Source organism: Maniola hyperantus, chromosome 13, assembly GCF_902806685.2.
Source record: "Maniola hyperantus chromosome 13, iAphHyp1.2, whole genome shotgun sequence".
Taxonomy (NCBI): domain Eukaryota; kingdom Metazoa; phylum Arthropoda; class Insecta; order Lepidoptera; family Nymphalidae; genus Maniola; species Maniola hyperantus.
In genome coordinates, this window is record NC_048548.1 from 14,975,327 (window position 1) to 14,992,702 (window position 17,376).

Consider the following 17,376-nt stretch of genomic DNA (forward strand, 5'->3'; position numbering starts at 1 on the left):
AAATGAACCCATAGGAGCACTTTGTTGTCTGTCTCTGTCCGTCCGTCTGTCTGTCTGTCTGAAACCATAAATTTGTGGTTACATCACAAAAAAATTATTTACTAAATCACATATAGATGGCGCAGTTCGTCAACTATTTGCAGCGTTTTACATAAAAGTATTAGGTCTGTATATCTTGTACGATGGTACGGAACCCTTCGTGTACGAGGCGGACTCGCACTTGACCGGTATTACCTACATGTTGGTGATTCCGATCGAGAGGATATACACTGCACTTGTGAGCAATAAAACTTAGGTAGGTATATGTTGAGGCTACTGATTAGCACTCAGCAGAACTGTTATGTTGAGCCTACTGATTAGCACTCAGCAGAACTATTATGTTGAGCCTACTGATTAGCACTCAGCAGAACTGTTATGTTGAGCCTACTGATTAGCACTCAGCAGAACTGTTATGTTGAGCCTACTGATTAGCACTCAGCAGAACTGTTATGTTGAGCCTACTGATAGCACTCAGCAGAACTGTTATGTTGAGCCTACTGATTAGCACTCAGCAGAACTGTTATGTTGAGCCTACTGATTAGCACTCAGCAGAACTGTTATGTTGAGCCTACTGATTAGCACTCAGCAGAACTGTTATGTTGAGCCTACTGATTAGCACTCAGCAGAACTATTATGTTGAGCCTACTGATTAGCACTCAGCAGAACTGTTATGTTGAGCCTACTGATTAGCACTCAGCAGAACTGTTATGTTGAGCCTACTGATTAGCACTCAGCAGAACTGTTATGTTGAGCCTACTGATTAGCACTCAGCAGAACTGTTATGAAATTAAGCTTAGTATGAATTGTATCGGAAAAAATAATACAACATCAAACATTTATAAATCTATTTATTTTTCAATAAGATGTGAAATTTATCATGAAACCTATTATTAAGTTTTATTCTTACAAAAAAGTATTCTTGCAAAAATAGTTAATCAATAGCTTAACAATAAATAAACAATAGTTCTTACATATTATTTTGAATAATTACCTATATACTATGCAATACTTAAACATTTTAAATAGATGCCTTAGTTTATTAATACTAGATTTCCTTAGATCAAAGATCATGTTGTACCTACCTACTACATCTACACATGAGAGTACAAGAAACACGCTTAATATTTTAGTTACCTATTCAAAACATTTGACTCGCATTCTTACAATAATCAGTTATGGTAACTCTTTGGTTTTGTACCTAAGTATTACTTAATTATTATTAAAATTGAACAAGAGGCTATTAGGCGTCACGAAAAGTGCCTCTGGATGACGCTACGTACTGGAGACTCCTCGGTCTGGTCTAAGAACTTCGTGTGTGGGAGATAGAGCGTCGGACGCTCCTTCTGGACGCAACGTACGTGACACGGCTCGAAAAAACTCTTACGTACCAAGTGGGGAAGTCAATTTTATAATAATGTGTCAGTCAGTGGTAGTCAGTCGGGGTCACACTTCCTCGTGCGCGGGGCTCTTGTCGAGCAGCGGCAGCGTCTCGGGCGCCGCGGGCGCGGGCGCGCGCGGCGGGGGCTGCGCCGCCAGCGCCAGCGCGGCCGCCAGCGAGCGCGCCGCCAGCGCGCGCGCGTCCAGCCGCCGCACGCGCTGCAGCACCTTGAGCGCCTCGGGCCCCGCGTCGTACAGCACCAGGTGACGACCCTGCTCTTCCAGCTCTTCTATCAGCCGCTCTAATACCTGGAACATGTCATACGACACTATGATGGTAGGCTCGTTTAGGACAATGAGCGGGCGGCTGCGATATAGTGCCTAACTATCGTGTACACTATTTCTAAACTACACAAAATTGACAGGTATTTCAAGTGCTATCCTCTTCCGCACAGAGCATAATGAAAGGGATAGCTGAAATAGCTTGTTGGATAGAAGCAGCCGTTCTTTGCGAAAGTCTATGATATAGGTACAAGGAACCACAAGTTTAATTTGCTAGGTATAATCCCCAAAATAGACAAATATGTATGGTACATCGCGCAGCATAAGATATGCACCACCACCCGCCTTTCCACTACTAGAAAAGCAGGGAAAACAAGCAATACACCCCACCAGGCCACCAACACACAACACCACAGAACACTATCAAGGTAGGTACATTTCACTCCGACACCAGAGCATCCTCAGGAGATGTAGACTCCAGAATGCACAGTTTGAGACCCTTGTATAAGAAAGGGATAGCAATACATTTAAACCTGTTATAGTTTAGTTTAAACATGATTTACCTACTTATCTAGATACATTACACGTGCAATGAACCTGGTGTTACACAAAGTGCGGGCACACCGCACACCGCACACCGCACACCGGCCACCGCACAGGAGCCAGTACATCGTGAACACGCTTGGATGCCAAGTCATAACACTCATCCGTGGAGACTAACTCTGACAAAAGGACCGCAAGTGACATCACCGCGACGACGCTTGCCCCCTGCCCTGGATCGTAGCCCAGCCCAGTTCCCAACATCACATCAAATATTTGAGAAGAGCAACCGCCGAGTTTATTGTTGGTTCTTCTCGGTAGGAAAGGCATTCCGAACCAGTGGTAGATGCATCCGACTATTCGAAACTACCTACTAGTAAAAGTTTATTTGAATAAAAAAGATTTTTATTTTTTTTTATTTTTATTTTACTAAGGTCCAAGTATTGTTATGATAAGTAATATTTCCCGCATACAAAAAGTCCATATTTTGTGAACAGTTTGTCTGGAAGAGCAATTACCTGCACGGCAGTATGGTCGAGCAGCGCCAGCGTGCCGCAGTCCACCAGCACGGCGCGGTGCTCGGGCGCGGCGCGCGACGCCAGCGCGGCGCGCACGGCGGCCGCCGCGTGCTCCGCGTTGACGTACACCAGCGCGCGCCGCAGCCGCACGCGCAGCACCGCGTCGCCGCTGGCCTGCGGAGACAGCACTAGCAATCAGCTTGTGACACAAACACTCCACCGACAACAACGACCGTAGTCGGCGTGTTGTGCAGCTCCATACGACAACTACGATTCAAAAATAATATCATGAAAAACCAACTCTGCTGACCTTCAACCTGCGTAATGAGTGATTCATCGATTTATTTCATGGTACGAAGTTATGAAAGGGAGTCCTGACAATTCAGTGTCTGTGCCGTTCCGCAGTTGACCTCAAATCTCACGCAGTGGGGAATTTATGTTACACTATACACGGATATGTTACTTATGATTCCCTAATCTCTGCGCTAGGATACTGGATAACCTGTATTATAGAGGGTAGACAGATGGAGACGTTTCGATCATGTTTTTCTTCTTTATACTTAGTGTTTTTTCCAGATTTGGACGCTGTCCGTCCGTTGCACGTGAGACGACTGGTGCTGCTCCTCGCCATTGCAGTCAGATAAACTCTCTCCAGAATCAAACAAATCCAAGTCGGCAAAAAGTATTCCCGATATGCCTCACATTTGTGTACACCCACACGTTGAAGAGATTCTACGCCTCTCACCTTATCCTTGGCCAGCAGCAGCTGCGGCGGCCGCAGCAGATCCCTCAACAGCACAGCGAGACTGGCCAGCGCCCCGCCCAGCACGGCCGCCTCCACGCCCAGCGTCACTCCTGCCGCTAGCGTCAGCAGAGCGACACAAGCCTCGCGCCGGCTGCTGCGCCACAGCGCGATGACGCCGCTCACGTCGATCTGGCGAATACGGACCAAACATTTCCGAATCCATTTTTTATAATAAAAATTGATTGGAACACCCCACTGAGTTACTAAGAAATTTTCAAATTTTTCTAGTCAGGCAATCCAGTTGGTTTTTAGCACAATCTTGCAACCTACCAGCACTGCTGCCTTGGGTAGTAAAAAAGATTTATTATCAAACCATTTCGGACTCTTGGACTGAAATTAGTTGAATTAATTTTCGGAGCTTACGTCCGGTGGTTCCAATACATTTCCTCAACCGCAGCACACAAACTGTTTGACCTGAACTTTGAAGTGTTGAGGTAAACTGCATTAAGTTGACATCAGATTTATTTGGTGCCCTTTTCGATTCTATAAAATCGATCAAGTCGATCGACGTATGTCTGAGAACTCCACATAATATACTTTGAGATGTTCTTACCATGAATACGACGGCACAGATGAGCACGGAGGACAGGCACGCCTTGGGGATGAAGAAGAAGTATTGCGTGAGGTAGTTGAGAGCCAGCAGGGTGATAATGCCTGAAAACAAATTGTACCCTTGGCGTCACTTGAAGAGCGACACATCAATAATAAAGTCGTTGTAATCGGTCAGAACTTGTAGGCTAAGCCACTGAATGCGAATGGCGCATGAGAGGACGAAGCTTGATGTGTTGTTCAGACCGAGTCGGCGCCGCTCGCGATGCCAACACCCACAAAGCTCACGCCGTCACAAAGACCCGTGACATTGTCCACAAGAGGATCATTCACCCTCGGGGGATCACGAGCTTTAGTAATGGTTCAGTCCCACTGTCTTGATTTGACAAAGTATGATTCGTGATATCGCGAATTGACTGGCCGCCGTCTGTCATACCGTCCCGTTAATTTGTGCAAATCCAAGTGTAGTTCGGTGTTGGGTCAGCATTTGCCGAATCCTGATAGTGGAGCCGTGTCATAACAGACGCAAAGAGAGATAGACAGAGAAGGACAGCGAGGAAAAGAAAGAGAAAATAATACTAACCGGAGTAGAGTCCGGCGGCGGGCGTGCGCACGCCGGACGAGTGCGAGACGGCGGAGCGCGTGAAGGCGCCGCACGTGGGCATGGCGCGCACGAAGGCGCCCACGATGTTGCACACGCCCAGCGTCAGCATCTCCTGCGTCGCGTCCACGCGCCCGCCCACGGCTGGCAACACGGGAATAAGTAAATTAATAAAGGTCTATTTAACTAATAATACAAGGAAAAAATACAGCTGCCTCAACTCAGCGTAATGCTGCAGTATTTGTCTGATTTTGTGTCGAGCGTCACGATACGACACGACAGGAAAGCATTGTTTAGGTCCATTTACATAACAAACGGTTAAAATTTAACGCGCGTGGAAACGTCACCTAAGGCCCTTACGTGCTGCCATTCCGAAAACAGAATTACTCGCTAATATTTTCGAAAAAAATCGGTCTTAATAATATTCCTCTGGTAGAAGGGTACGGATAGTGTTCAGTACTCACTGAAAGCCTTGGCGATGGCGATGTTGGCCAGCACCATGACGAGCGGCAGCACGGCTAGACCGGAGCCGAGGCGCTCCACCATCTCGAAGAAGCCCAGGGTCTGGTTGCCCATCGTCGTGCTGAACGGGGGCAGGCCGAACTTGGGCAAGCCAGACTCCACTTTACCTGAACACATAGGTCTGAGTTACGACTGAAAATGGATTAAATCTATCTTCGCTCATCAAATTAAAGGGATTTTTTAAAGTGAAAAAATATCTGATTCCACGACTTCAAAAAGCTTTTCTTTGTTAAAATCAGTCAAGTGGTTGACGTAGAAATAATTATAATCAGGCAAGCACACTCTCGGAAGGGAGCAGAATTTCGCGAATTTTCTGGCATGGCTACAGCCGGCGCGTGCCAGACCTTCATCCATACTAATATTATAAATGCGAAAGTGTGTCTGTCTGTCTGCCTGCTAGCTTTTCACGGCTCAACCGTTCAACCGATTTTGACGAAATTTGGTACAGCGATAGCTTTCATCCCGGGGAAGGACATAGGCTACTTTTTATCCCGGAAAATCAAAGAGTTCCCACGGGATTATTAAAAACCTAAATCCACGCGGACGAAGTCTAGTCGCGGGCATCATCTAGTTATTTTATAAAAGCTGAAAGTTTCTCTGCGTTTTGTCTCCAACACAGGAAGGAACAATCAGCGACTATGAAGTTTTGATCATGGCGGCTGGCTCTCTCTCTAATAGACATGTTGCAGTACTAATATTGCCGGAGATAAAGTGCTAGACCATTCAACTAGGTATTTAATTATAATTATGTACCTATTTATTTAATTGTATGAAATTGAACCATTGTGTAATAAATAAATAGTATAATTTTACTTTATTATTTAGATACGGAAGCCAAATGACAGTTGAACATGAACGATTATATTATAGTTAGACTAGCGAGGTCGCACTCGATGCCGCTGTTGATATCGAGTTATCCAATTAGTAACCAACCGATTTTAAAACAAACAATAAACAAAGAATATAAAGATTCAAAATACTAAGCACATAAGCGATGATAGCTCACTGGTGGAGATGTCGGCCTCGTATTCGGGCATCGAGGCACGCACCTCTAACTTTTCTGATTTTTTGCGTTTTAAATAATCAATTAAATAAGTATCATTTGCTTTACCGGTGAAAGAAAACATCGTTAGGAAACCGGCATGCCTGAGAATTCTCCATAATGCTCTCGATGTGTGAAGTCTGCCAATCCACACTTGACCATCGTTGGACTACGGTCAAACCCTTCTAATTCTAAACGGAGACCCGTACTCAGTAGTGAGCTGGCCATGGGTTGTTGATGATAATGATGATGAATAAAAATAAATGATTCAGATTTCAGATAAAATGCAGTTGTGACGGACGGCTACATTATAGGGTTTCCTTTTCACGTCAGGTCAAGTCGGAGGCATACCGGAGAGCTTGAACAGCGGCTGGGCGGCGTCGTAGGTGCAGTAGGCGGCGGTGGACGCCCCCAGCACCACCAGCGCGTTGCGCGCGATGGACACCAGCCACAGCAGCTTCTTGAGCCGGTGCCGCTTGGCACCCACCGGGAGGTCCTTCAGCTTCTGCGGACGACCAGAACATTGTACGTTTTACTCTAAAAAGTATTAGTGCGTGTAACCTTTATGTGGAACACCCCGGCACCCCGGCACCCCGGCACCCCGGCACCCCGGCACCCCGGCACCCCGGCACCCCGGTCCCCAACTGAAGCAATATCGTACTCCGTCTCGCTCACTCATATTATAGGCAATAATACGCGCTCGGCGCTGCCCAGCCAATACTCCGAAGTGCGGCAGCGACGACGGAGAAGAGGACGCGGAGAGCAGGAAGAGGAAGAGGAAGGAAGCGAGGAGGATGACGACGACGCGACGAGCTCAGAGGAGGGAAGCGAGAGTTAGGTATCCAGATACGCAATGACAGGAGAGGATGTGGGAAACAGGAGATACCACGAACGGCGACGGGAATCTCCCGTATCTGTGACGTCTGCCCCAGAATGGGGAGAGTGACATAATGGGGACAAGGAAGCAGAAAGGAAAGAACTTGTAGGGAGTCAAGAAGGCGCCCCGGGAAAGAGCCACCGAGCAAGTACCGAACGGGCACCCTCCCGCGTTTCGGCCCATATACCCGCAAGGTTGGTGGGGCCATGGGTGGTGGTGGGTTGCCCAGCCAATAAGGTGGCTCGTTTGTTTTTTCAATTTAATTTTTAACTAATGAAGGTACGTGTTTTCCTCCTCCTCGTCAGACAAACGATCATATCAATATCACCCCATATGCTTCCTCAATCTGTGCAAATAAATGAAATGAACTGATTATAATAACAATATTATGTTTAGCTTACAATTGTAAGACCTAGTGTGTAAAAAGATTATTCAAGTAGGTACATAAATCACCGCTTATCATTATCACGAACTTTTTATGTTTAATTTATTAGTTTCCGTGCGGTTTTCGTTCTAGGTAGGTACAGTAATGACGATATACAGAATATATGCCTACCTTACTAACCTTCATCTTTACTTGTTTTTAAAAAAATGTGGTTTTACCTGACGACCTATTCAATCAATATTTATTGCGTGGCCCTTCCTGATCTCATAGACGTACCCAGCGATGAGCCAGCAGTGATTTGGCAGGTTCAACTAGCATTTTAAGGAGATCTCGGAACCCTTTCGGAACCTCCTTCACGCTGAGAGTTATCGAGTTAGATGGGGTTTTAGTTCTACAAGAATCTGGTGAAACCCAGTTGGTTAGGTGCAGAAGAATTCTCGTCCTCTTTGCTTCAATAACATCAGCATAACATAACAACAGCGCGCGCAGCTTGACTTACGAGTATCTAAGCACAAGCGGCAACAGGAGAACTGCCACCTAAAAACCTGGTCGAGGCAAAAGGTACAAAATTTCCACGCGATAAATAATGTTGAATTTGTCGCTTTTGTTCCTCTAGGGATCTGCTTATTTTTAATTTGATAACATTCCTATTTACTGAAACTTCTACCATATCCCGCCGAGTGACTGTGAGCTTTCTCCTGGGGTCCATAGTTAGCGACTAAGTATGTCTCAAAGTCATATGTCATCACGGGCAAAACTTCTTCTTCTCGAAGTCTTGTCTTCTGGCACTGAGAAATTTTGGTCGAGAACTCTCGAAGGGACGCCGCTGTCCTGTCGAATTAAGTACGACGCGACGGCTGAACTCTTTGTCAATAATAGACTTGCCTAGGTCGGTTTAGGGAAGTCTCTACGAGAGAGTAGTCGAGGTTCCTTCGTTACTCACCCGCAGCGCCAGCAGCACAGCACAGCAGCCTGCAGCCAGCGCGCAGTCCGGCAGCCGCACGTGCCCCCAGTGCTGCACGATGAGGCGCACGTTGTCGAAGGGCGACTCCGCCACGAAGCTCAGCCCCAGCAGCCCCTTGAGCTGCGCCACCACGATGATCACCGCCGTGGCCGACGTGAAGCCAATCGTCACCGAGGGCGAGATCAGGTCTACCAGGAACCCTGGACGATGACGTCGAATTCGTTCATGCATAATACCATTGGTTTATTAGTTAAATACCGACTTCTTCCGTTTGATCGAATTCAAAAGTGGGTAGTTCAACTCGTAGGCAATCCCAAGACCCACTTAGCATAAGCTTTATGCTTAGTTAGAAAGTGAACAAATAATTCCGATGAAACTTTTAAAAAAGCACTCATGATCCAAGAAGTACACCTGCCACGTACAGTGTAACCACACAGTCACACTTCATCAGCGACAATATCCTTGAAGCCGACCCTTAGGTATCAGTATATACAAGGGAATGTTATCTATACACGTAGAGTTCTCAATAAACAAACAGGAATTCTGAACAATAAAAGCAGATTATTGAAACTTTTCGGCATTTAAACATACCTAAGTATCTACAGTTTGAAGTCTACCAAGTCATAATATCTGTAGGGAAATAGAAAAACGTTTAAGTGCTGATTCAGTTTTCCTATAGACTCTATCAATATATCTTACATAGTATGATAATTGTAAACAATGCTGCCAACATCTCAAGGTTCGAGTCGCGTTTAATTCAGTTGAGCATTAATTAAACATTTCCTAAACTAAGTATGTAAATATGATTAGATGCTTCTGTTACAGGTCTCTAGGTGTGTGGTGTAACGAGACGACAGCTTATCATTTATTGCTCTCAACCAGTTCAAAAAATACGGGTAAGTAGTTAAGTAAATAAAACTACATAGTTTAATTTATTTATTTGTTGGTAGATATTTGTATAACATAGAAATATACTCTAGATATGACAATGGGTTCGACTTGGGAACTTTTGTGCAAGTTTGGTGTATTCAAAATGAATTCTATTATTTTTCTCGTAAACTAGACACTTGCTTTGGAAATCGAATGCTGCTGAAACGTCTATTCTAAGAATCTAATGTGTGGTTTTATAAGAACCACGTACACGGCTTTCGTCTCGATTTTCTTAATCAGTTTCTCATACTTAACTCCTGAATCAAGTTTGAATTGTATGAAAAAGATATTTGTTTGAGAGAATTTAGCGGAACCCGTGGAACCGTGGGACGTCATTGAACAGTTCGATTCAATCTTTTTGGCGGCTGAGAAATTAGCTGTGACTGCGAGAGATGGTCTGCGCAAGTACAGTTACTCGTATGTTAGCAGTGACCCGAAGTATGTTATTGTGCCAAAAGTATCTTACGATAATATCTGTAGGTACAAGACGGTAACAGCCCGGACGTTCTGAGAGTTATCAGAATGCTTGGCCCCTGTGGCTGTATCGTAGAGCAAGGCGCGGTTTTCATGACTTCAGTGTTCACTGGCACATTAGAATATTAAAGAATGCTGTGCAAACATTTTGCTCTTCACGATTATTAATTGGTTTTGATTATAAAAAAACGAGTGTAACGTTTTCAGGATTTATGTATGTATGCGTGTGAGGTTCTTTACTCCACCATAACTCTCGAATGTCTGAACAGATCCGGATGTAGGTATAAGGTAATCATTAGAATCCTTACATCATTCAGAGTGACACTTGCCAAAAAAAATTTAATAGAGTTCAATATGATAACTGCAGTCATGTTTTTCAATTTATCATAAAACATGACGTGATATCGCATTAACCTGATTGCAGCATCAGAGCGCACGTGTGATGAGCACTCACCGAGCCTCAGCAGCCCCATCAGCAGCACGAGGCAGCCGGCGAGGAAGGTGAGCAGCACCACGCAGTCCACGGGCAGGTCGCGGCAGGTGTGCAGCGTCAGCAGCGCCATGAGGCTGGTGGGGCCGATGGACACCTCCTTGACCGTGCCCAGCGCCACGTACAGCATCGTGCCTGCGTACAACACATGCTCGTACAGCCAAGCTGACGGAACCCAGCCTTGTTGGATTACAAGTAGAGAGCTGAGCTGTGCTAGCGGCGGATGGGGAACAATAGGATGCGGCATAAGTAGGATGATATAAGTCCCGCAAATTGCTATTACGCTGGAACCATGTCTCATTAACATCGAAATGACGTCATTTTGACGTGAGCCGAAATAACAATATACCATCAGCTCGAAACTTCAGTCTAGTGCTGACGTCACTAAAATGGCGGCCACGCGCATTAGCAATTTGCGGGACTTAAAACAATAGACACCACAGCAATAATACTGGATACCCTGGATGGATGAATTATTGCCTGGTTCATGGAAGAAGATTGTAAGTACCTATACCTATCATCATCAACCTATCCTATATTTAAGCCACAGTCCACCACGCTCGTAAAGTAAGGATTGGCAGACTGATTGCACACACTTTTGAGAACATTATGCCGAACTCTCAGGCAAACAGGTTTTCCTTCACCGTTAAAGCAAGTGGTAGGTAATTCCTTAAAACGCACATAACTCCGACAAGTGAAAGGGGCTCGAGGTTAGAGATCGAAGCCCGGACCCTCCGACTGGAAGCCGACACCTGAACCACCAGGCTACAGGCTACCACCGCTTCATCCATCCATAGCATAAATAAAGGTTGAGGATGCCATGTCCATTAAAAAGTTACACCTACTTACGTAATATTTGAATAGGTACTTACCTACTTAATTTTTAGGGTTCCGTACATCAAAAGGAAAAACAGAACCCTTATAGGCTCACTTTGTTGTCTGTCTGTCAAGAAACCTACAGGGTACTTCCCGTTGCCCTAGAATCATGAAATTTGGCAGGTAGGTAGGTCTTATAGCTGACATTCGGGGAATAATCTGAAAACCGTAAATTTGTGGTTACATCAGACAAACAAAATTAAATTGTGGTCATGAACTAATAATTAGTATTTTCAACTTTCGAAGTGAGATAACTATATCAAGGGAGGTATCATTATGAAAGGTCTTCACCTGTACATTCTAAAACAGATTTTTATTTATTTTTATGCGTTATCGAATTATCGTCCAAAATGTCGAAAAAATACGACTGTAGTACGGAACTCTCGTTGCGCGAGCCTGACTCGCACTTGGCCGGGTTTTTTTTGTTTCAGTTATGATTAGGTAGGTAGAGTAGGTACTCGTCTTAATATTTTTTGTAAATGTGACTTGAATCTTGCTGCGAGTCTGTGGCCTGTGCGAACTGCGACGAAACACGGAACGTCTGATCTGGCGCGGGCGGGGGCGGGGGCGGGGGCGAGGGCGGGGTCACAGTGCACAATAATTAGTGTTTTTATCTAAAATTATGTACTTTAGATAAAAATTATTAAGTTTAAAGCTTCAAGTCACGATGTCCATTTGACATTTGAGAACATGATTACCTAAGTAGGTACCTACCTACTACTTATGATGTACGACTTAAGATCAAAATAAATATGCTAAGGTTTTTCTGTTTGTAGACAGACAGCAATCACTAAATAGCAGACCACAGCGGGCTGCGGGCTGCGGGGTCAGTCAGGCCGTTCCAAGCCTGTAGGTAAGTATTTAAGTATAAGACTAGGAGTCTGAGGCTTTCGAGCCTCTTTAGTAATATCACGCACCAGTATGGCACAGTCAATAGTGTCACTTACCGACGAACGCCGAGTACAGCCCGTACTGCACGGGCAGGTTGGCCAGCGAGGCGTACGCGATGCTCTGCGGCACCAGCGTCAGGCCCAGCGTGATGCCGGCCACGGCGTCCGCCACGGCCTCGACGCGGTCGTACCGCGGCGCCCAGCGCAGCACGGGCAGGCGCCGTCCGAGCGCGCCGCGCCAGCGTTGCTGCTGCAGCGAGCACGGGAAGGGGACTTCTTCCTCCTCCATCGACTGACGACCTTCTCCGACCCGAGCAGGAACTAGGTGATGTCGACTGGATCCAAGATCACACTCAACCCGACGGGCAGTTCAGAAACCTCGTTTAGTAACAAACGATACCGTAATATTTTAGTTCAGTAATGAAAAAGCTTGTAGTCTTCCACAGAAGAGCAGGGAGCAGGGAGCAGGGAGCAGGGAGCAGGGAGCAGGGAGCAGGGAGCAGGGAGCAGGGAGCAAGGAGCAGGGAGCAGGGAGCAGGGAGCAGGCAAGTAGAGCGTGTTGCCGCAGCAGCTGGCAAGGTAAGACCGCGCGGGTTGCCGCTTGCCGCAGGACTACCGAGATGCGTCTTGCTCATTATCTTTATGTCGGAGGGAACCCGTCCTCCGTCCTCCGTCCTCCGGGCGGCGCGCGGCGCGCGGCGACACGCGACGTCGCTAGTCGCTAGTCGCTGAGCAAACGACACGATACGATTGTGAATGTACCTATTGTGATAGTGTTATGTTAAGCTAACCTTTAACCTTCATCTACACCTAGTGATAAAATTGAAAAAAAAAAAAAAAAAAAAACTTCGGAGATGGAGAACAGAAATCCTCAATGGATAAGATCCGTGTAATAGCTTAGTAAACTGTACCTACTGCCTAGTAATTAGTAGGCACAGTACCTACTTACTTACCTACATGTATTCAAATACAACGGGGCCACTAAAATTGTTAAATAAAAAAAATAAAAAAAAATTGTTTACTTTTGTAATTTGTGGTTATTGAAGTCGGGTTTTTTTTATTAAATTTTTTTTCGTTTGTTGCTGAAATTAAAGGAACCTGGGCGGAACTGAACTCTGTAGGTACCTATTTATTATAGAGATAGCACTATTTTGATATCAGAATGAGAACTAAGTAGGTAGGTACCAAGGTGCCTGTGTAACGCTTGATCAAACACCCGTATCAAGGGTAGTACTAGGTTAGCTATTGTTTGCCGCTAGAGGTAGGTAGGTACTACTCAGTAAATAGTACTAGTTTAGCGTCCGGATGGGTATGGGGGGGAGACTAGTAGGGCATACATTTTTTATCGATTATAAGTTAGCCCTTGACTGCAATCTCACGTGGTGGTAAGTGATGATGCAGTCTAAGATGGAAGAGGGCTAACCTGGAAGGGATATGGCAGTTTTCATTAAACCCATGCGCCTTTGGTATGGGTATACCTCTTCCATGTTAGACTGCATCAGGACTCCATCACCACAACGCGAGATCGCAGTCCAGCGAGGTGATTCGCTAACTCAGTGCGTAACACTGAATGATAGCCACCGATCTCATTTTTTAATCCGTTGAAGGTTTTCTACGAAAAAATATTTGAATATCACCCAGTGAAGCAGCAATGTAGAACCAATCAACTTCGGTGGCAATGATTCAGTGTTAGTCACTGAGTTAGCGAATCACAGTAGAGCTAACTTGTATGTGTGTATGTCGTAAGTTGGTTACATATTTTGTGTGACGTCACCGCGTCACCGCGTCACCCGGTTCAGGGTCCTGGCTGAAGATCAGCGCTGTATGGTCTCGTGTATCGCAGCATACAGTGATGGCACCTCTCGGGTTGTGCCGCAACCCACACATGACAGTCTATTCCGGGGAACCGCGGCAACCAACTCTTAGCTATAACCTGTGATGTGTGCCACAGTTAACAAATAAACGTCTTTCTTTCTTTCTTTATTACCTATCGGAATAGAAAACAAAATGTTTGTATTACATACAAAAAGCCTCTACTGTGGTGTTCCGCCTACGGCGCGGCGCTACGAACTGGAGCCATCATTAGTGGGATTTGATTTATTCATATTTGCCGGATGAACAAAACAACAGTAAGCTGATATTGGATACTATGCAGATAGAAGAGAAGAATATCTTGTCCCTGATGGCTGTTTGTTGAAATTTATGACTTTTATTTGAATAATCACGTGCTTTTGAAATAAAAGTACTAAACACTAAGACTAAAGTTGCTGATAGCATCAACTTTATGTAAATATACGAGTTTAGAAGACGCGCCGGCGTTGTTCCGACGTTTGTTGGCGACAGGCGACAGGCGACAGGCGACAGGCGACAGGCAACAGGCAACATGTTACATGGCCGATATCATATTTTTTTGCTGTTTTACCTACTATGATAATAATTGTTTATTAATTCATGCTAATTTGAATTTTACAGATCATATCATTAGATTAAACACATCTTACTTTATGATTACAAAAATAAACAAACTCGTGGTCTCGGCTTCGCCCGTTCTCATTCCGTTTGTCTACCTGCTACTACAGTAGGTATGCGGCAGAAAATAATACACATCGACCTTTAGAAAGAGAGCGGTTTCGTAGAGCGTTGTCTCCGTCGTTGAGACCGACTGTACTGTACTAATCCTACTGCTAGTAGTAATTTGATTGTGTTTGCTACTACTGCAATAGTAGTAGAAGTAATTATTGTTCTTACTTTTCTATTTGTGATTCAAAGTGTAGTAACAGGATTGTTTTATATCCCTTATCTACTACTTCCTCTTCTCGAGTCGTCGGTCAGCCCAACCACCCAATACGGACAGCCCAACAGCTGGGCGGTAGCGTCGTCCGCACGCAGGTGCGCTCCGTGTCGTGTCCAGAGCACGTCGCTAAGGTTGCCCTGCACTCGCCCCCCCCCCCCTGCTCTGAGGCGGCAGGTGCAGAGCCCTGGAGGCAGTGGAGGCGATGTGTCTGCGCTTGAGTACATTGTTTGTTGTACTTTTCTACAACACCGAAATTATTGCAAGCTTTTCTGAATCTACCGAATAGATCGGTAAGACGCCCACTGCGCAGGTACAAGCTCACATATTGTTATATCTAACGTCAAAAAGTACTCCAAGTTACGGTAAATCGATTTTGATAAAAGTTAGTTGGTATTGGTACCTACCTAGGTACTTTTACCCAAATCTGCAGGTTGCCCGCTACCTTACCTACTGCAGACATCTGTGGCGTCTGTCTGTGACGCACGAACAGACTGACGATTACTCTCTTATGATACTTACCTAGTGGCGATAAATATTTATAACATGTAAATAATGCTAAATGTTATGGTTTTGTTGAAATTCTACACAATTTTATAGCTCATATCGGATTACGGATTGCGAAAATTAAAAACGTGTTTAATTGAAAAACATTACATATTTATTTGTAACCATAGACTCTACAATACTCGTTATTCTATATCACGTGTAAATGCGCCCTCGCCCGGGGTAGTGCCAGCAGTGCAGTGGAGTGGTACCATTCTATATCACGTGTAAATGCGCCCTCGCCCGGGGTAGTGCCAGCAGTGCAGTGGAGTGGTACCATTCTATATCACGTGTAAATGCACCCTTGCCCAGGGTAGTGCCAGCAGTGCAGTGGAGTGGTACCATTCTATATCACGTGTAAATGCGCCCTCGCCCGGGGTAGTGCCAGCAGTGCAGTGGAGTGGTACCATTCTATATCACGTGTAAATGCGCCCTCGCCCGGGGTAGTGCCAGCAGTGCAGTGGAGTGGTACCATTCTATATCACGTGTAAATGCACCCTTGCCCAGGGTAGTGCCAGCAGTGCAGTGGAGTGGTACCATTCTATATCACGTGTAAATGCGCCCTCGCCCGGGGTAGTGCCAGCAGTGCAGTGGAGTGGTACCATTCTATATCACGTGTAAATGCGCCCTCGCCCGGGGTAGTGCCAGCAGTGCAGTGGAGTGGTACCATTCTATATCACGTGTAAATGCACCCTTGCCCGGGGTAGTGCCAGCAGTGCAGTGGAGTGGTACCATTCTATAACACGTGTAAATGCGCCCTCGCCCGGGGTAGTGCCAGCAGTGCAGTGGAGTGGTACCATTCTATATCACGTGTAAATGCGCCCTCGCCCGGGGTAGTGCCAGCAGTGCAGTGGAGTGGTACCATTCTACATCACGTGTAAATGCGCCCTCGCCCGGGGTAGTGCCAGCAGTGCAGTGGAGTGGTACCATTCTACATCACGTGTAAATGCGCCCTCGCCCGGGGTAGTGCCAGCAGTGCAGTGGAGTGGTACCATTCTACATCACGTGTAAATGCGCCCTCGCCCGGGGTAGTGCCAGCAGTGCAGTGGAGTGGTACCATTCTACATCACGTGTAAATGCGCCCTCGCTCGGGGTAGTGCCAGCAGTGCAGTGGAGTGGTACCATTCTACATCACGTGTAAATGCGCCCTCGCCCGGGGTAGTGCCAGCAGTGCAGTGGAGGGGTACCATTCTACATCACGTGTAAATGCGCCCTCGCCCGGGGTAGTGCCAGCAGTGCAGTGGAGTGGTACCATTCTATATCACGTGTAAATGCGCCCTCGCCCGGGGTAGTGCCAGCAGTGCAGTGGAGTGGTACCATTCTATATCACGTGTAAATGCGCCCTCGCCCGGGGTAGTGCCAGCAGTGCAGTGGAGTGGTACCATTCTACATCACGTGTAAATGCGCCCTCGCCCGGGGTAGTGCCAACAGTGCAGTGGAGTGGTACCATTCTACATCACGTGTAAATGCGCCCTCGCCCGGGGTAGTGCCAGCAGTGCAGTGGAGTGGTACCATTCTACATCACGTGTAAATGCGCCCTCGCCCGGGGTAGTGCCAGCAGTGCAGTGGAGTGGTACCATTCTATATCACGTGTAAATGCGCCCTCGCCCGGGGTAGTGCCAGCAGTGCAGTGGAGTGGTACCATTCTACATCACGTGTAAATGCGCCCTCGCCCGGGGTAGTGCCAGCAGTGCAGTGGAGTGGTACCATTCTACATCACGTGTAAATGCACCCTTGCCGGGGTAGTGCCAGCAGTGCAGTGGAGTGGTACCATTCTACATCACGTGTAAATGCGCCCTCGCCCGGGGTAGTGCCAGCAGTGCAGTGGAGTGGTACCATTCTACATCACGTGTAAATGCACCCTTGCCGGGGTAGTGC

At 46.3% G+C, this 17,376-nt stretch overlaps 1 protein-coding gene across 1 annotated transcript; it reads right to left on the reverse strand.

Annotated features, from left to right (window-relative positions):
• Nucleotides 1-870: 870 nt before the first annotated feature.
• On the reverse strand, nt 871-16,250 carry LOC117987925 (sodium-independent sulfate anion transporter-like). Its single transcript, XM_034974996.2, has 10 exons — nt 12,219-16,250; nt 10,360-10,530; nt 8,481-8,701; nt 6,627-6,780; nt 5,176-5,340; nt 4,694-4,855; nt 4,115-4,215; nt 3,502-3,690; nt 2,757-2,930; nt 871-1,725 (listed from the first exon to the last, which is right to left on the reverse strand). The coding sequence occupies exons 1-10, from the start codon at nt 12,448-12,450 to the stop codon at nt 1,483-1,485; spliced, it is 1,812 nt and encodes a 603-aa protein (XP_034830887.1). The 5' UTR covers nt 12,451-16,250; the 3' UTR covers nt 871-1,482.
• Between the last annotated feature and the right edge of the window lie 1,126 nt (nt 16,251-17,376).

Coding starts and splice junctions, on each gene's coding strand:
- LOC117987925 (XM_034974996.2), bottom strand. CDS start 12,450: ATGGAGGAGGAAGAAGTCCCCTTCCCGTGCTCGCTGCAGCAGCAACGC. Junction 5,341..6,626: donor GCCGCTGTTCAAGCTCTCCG/GTATGCCTCCGA, acceptor CTATGTGTTCAG/GTAAAGTGGAGTCTGGCTTG. Junction 3,691..4,114: donor TCTGTGCCGTCGTATTCATG/GTAAGAACATCT, acceptor CGTATTCGCCAG/ATCGACGTGAGCGGCGTCAT.